This window comes from Octodon degus, unplaced genomic scaffold, assembly GCF_000260255.1.
Source record: "Octodon degus isolate 3935 unplaced genomic scaffold, OctDeg1.0 scaffold00043, whole genome shotgun sequence".
Classification (NCBI taxonomy): Eukaryota; Metazoa; Chordata; class Mammalia; order Rodentia; family Octodontidae; genus Octodon; species Octodon degus.
In genome coordinates this window covers 5698905-5701900 of record NW_004524619.1, presented here as the reverse complement: position 1 = coordinate 5701900, position 2996 = coordinate 5698905, and the positions used below count along the sequence as shown (strand labels likewise).

The 2996-nt window shown below is 38.2% G+C and overlaps 2 protein-coding genes across 7 annotated transcripts in view; both read right to left on the bottom strand.

The window, feature by feature from the left end:
* Asb14 (ankyrin repeat and SOCS box containing 14) overlaps positions 1 to 756 on the bottom strand; it is a 34648-nt gene extending 33892 nt beyond the window's left edge. For 2 of the 6 annotated variants that reach the window (XM_023715709.1, XM_023715707.1), the window contains exon 1: positions 14 to 101. Coding sequence is in view for 2 of the 6 variants with exons in the window: in XM_023715705.1 (XP_023571473.1) it covers positions 14 to 129 (116 nt within the window). In the remaining 4 variants the exon portion in view is untranslated. Of the gene's footprint in view, positions 1 to 13; positions 149 to 363; positions 504 to 688 lie in introns of those variants that run through there. The other 4 variants (XM_023715705.1, XM_023715706.1, XM_023715710.1 and 1 more) reach the window with 4 other exon arrangements.
* A 1484-nt stretch (positions 757 to 2240) lies between these two features.
* LOC111816871 (dynein heavy chain 12, axonemal-like) overlaps positions 2241 to 2996 on the bottom strand; it is a 72473-nt gene continuing 71717 nt past the window's right edge. The window contains exon 13 of the mRNA XM_023715723.1: positions 2241 to 2737. Within this exon, the coding sequence (XP_023571491.1) occupies positions 2547 to 2737 (191 nt within the window). The 3' untranslated portion in view covers positions 2241 to 2546. The remainder of the gene's footprint in view (positions 2738 to 2996) is intronic.

The following is a 2996-nucleotide window of genomic DNA, read 5'->3' as shown; positions in this document are numbered from 1 at the left end:
GTAAGCTACCTACCTGGTCTCCTCAGGTACGTGTGTCCTCAGCTTGTAGACATCCTGTAGACTCTGCTGAATGATGAGCTGGGTGTCCACGTCCTCGTCTGTGTTCTCATCGCTGGTGTAGTTATCCATACAAACGGCTACAGGTTTACTTTAGAGACAGAATGAATTACAAACATTTTCTAGCTGTGGAATATTATCACCTGCCTAAAATTAGAAGTGAAATTTAGAAAACGAAAACATTGGCAGGGAATGGATAAATGAAGAAAATATAAAATTTAGAAAACAAAATGCTCATCTAAAAATGTTTTCATAGAAAACTTAAAAAACAGTTTTCTGCACTATGACAGGTGAGAAACTACTTACTTAAAAGCTTATCCAAGAAGATAATCTTTCATTGACTTAGGGCAATGACACTGTAACTTTGAAACTGTTCATATTAATCCATTTTAGACTTGGCTTCTGAGTTTTTCTCACTGTGGTAGTCACTCAAAATAACACCTTTCCTACACATACGATAGGAAAAATATTTATGCGGAAAATAATAAACACATAGGAACAAATGGATTCCCATAATACAACATATAATAGAAACAGAAGAAAAAAAAATCCAAGGTATTTTGTTAAGCAATATCTAAATGGCTTAAGAGAACATTGCAGTTTTAGTTTAGAATAGGTTTGATTATTTTACCTTCTCGTGTAGCCTGTAGGGCAGCACTGAAGTTTTCACTGTCAAGGATTAGCAGATGGAAGGCTCTGAATTTTCATTTATATTTAGGATCCACTCCCCAGCAGTGACTATTATAAATAGCTTTACTATAAATACTTGGTCATAAGACCGTCTGGCACATTCTCCTTGTTTTTTACACGTGATTTGGCTCTGTTTGGAAACATGGTCTTTTCCTTCACTGCTAAAGCTCTCAAATTTAAAATGTTAAACATTTTTTTCCTATAATAATAAGTATCTGTGGGAGGTTTCTCATACAAAGAGCGTTCTTAAGACTGATTCACACAGACACTGTACACCAGATTTAATTTTCTGTTTAAGGAGATGAAACATTTTTCTCTGACTTTAGCTACCCAAAGTGACTGTCCCAATGGTCCAGATTCAGTGGGTAGTTGTACCTACCTTTTCTTTGGTTTACAGAACTTCAGGTTTAAGCATCCTTGGAATTGAGGAAGTCTAAGGAAGCGATCAATTCTGTACAAGTAATACAACTCTTTTTTTCCCCTGCATTTTAGGGAAGGGTCTACAGGGTGTTTAGGGTTGGACTCCTAGTGATCCATCTGTTTACAGCCTCCCAAGAGCTGGGATTACAGGTGCTTGCCACCACACCCAGTCTCAGGCACCCCAGGGGCGGGGCTGGCATGGCAGGCCCAGGAATTAAATCCCTGGCCCCTGAGCCTGCTTGCAGGTGGCTTTAGTCCACTGAGCTATTTGTCTGTCCCTAAGTAATACAATTCTGATTAAAATTTTACACTGAAATATCTTTAAATTGTTAATAATATGATAAAATTGTAAGTTGTTAACTAGTGTTAATGGGTGCACGGTAAGTGATAAAAATGTCAACTACTAAAGAAAATAATAATAAAAGAAAATAATAATAAAAAGAAGCTAAAAGGGAAGTTTGACATTTCCAATTAGATAGGAAGCAAACACCAGGAAGCACAATGCTCCTGCAGGTGCAGGAGGCTGGCCAGCAGCCATCTCCTTGTCTTTGTACGTCTGCTTCGATACTCTGAGTTTCCTAATCACAGGGGTACTATGGGAAATAGGAGTGATATTTTAAAGTTATGAAACATGGGGGTTAGTACTTTTTAACCCCCATATTTAAATATAATTATTTTTAAAAATTTTATGTGTTTGGTACAGGTTCTCACTATGCAGCTCAGACTCCTAATGATCCTCCTGTTTTCAGCCTCCCCAGCACTAGGATTATAGGTGTGCACCACCATGCTCGGGCTGGGTTGCCAGCTTCATGTGCCCTGGAGGTGGGGCTGGTGCAGCATGCAGGACTGGGGATCGAACCCTAGCCCCTGCACTTGCCAAAGCAGGCACTTAGTCTGCTGAGCTATCTTGCTGGCCCAAGGGGTTAGTGCTTTAATATTTTGCTTATTTATGTAAGATGTTCTTTATGTAAAATGTTCATGTACCATAACTAGGTGAGTAGAAAGTAAAATCCTACTGAAAGTGAAGGAATGAGAGGTGAAAAATAATTTTCTAGTATCAGTTAAATTTTATCCATTTAATCCCTATGATCTGTTTCTTACATACATATCAAATTAAAAGTAATATAAAAGCGTCAGATTTTTTTGTGTGTGCTTTTCATACTTTCTTCCAGTGGTATCTGGCTATGATCTTGAAAGTCTGGTCAGAAGGCTCCAATCGCATCACGAGTGGTACATGGGGGGTGGCGGGGGAACAGTGACCGCAAAGACCTTTCACAAGACCATTTAAAAGCATGGTATCAATTTATCTGGCTTTATACTTTTTAAAAGTCAATAGAAACAATTTTTAAAGCGTTCAGTTGTTTTCTACTTTGTCTGGTTCAGTCATCTAGCTGACAGAGGAGAGCAACGCCGCGCTTGATCCAGTGCTGGGTGGGTTGGTCTGTTTTCAGCAACATTGCAATGACAAAGTTAGTGGAATGTCCCGTCGTGGAGAGAGTTCCCTTCCGTTCACTTGTCTTATACAGTGGACAGACATAGGCTTCTGACTTCGTAATGTGGGACTTTTGTGCTTGTGAAAAAAATAAATAGATTCGGTCACTAAAGGAAAATAGCCATTGGTGCTAAAAGTGCAACTGTTATCTTGTAAACAATGTTCAGTAGCAAATCTAAGATTTTTATGATATTTGAAGATCTTAAAGTTTCTGCATTTTCAGTTGGTATATTATTATTGGTGTGACTCATGTGGTGAGTGAGTCTAGGTCTAGAAGTCTGGAATAAAATTTAAAGTTCTGATCACATGAGCTATTTATTTATTTATTTATTTATTT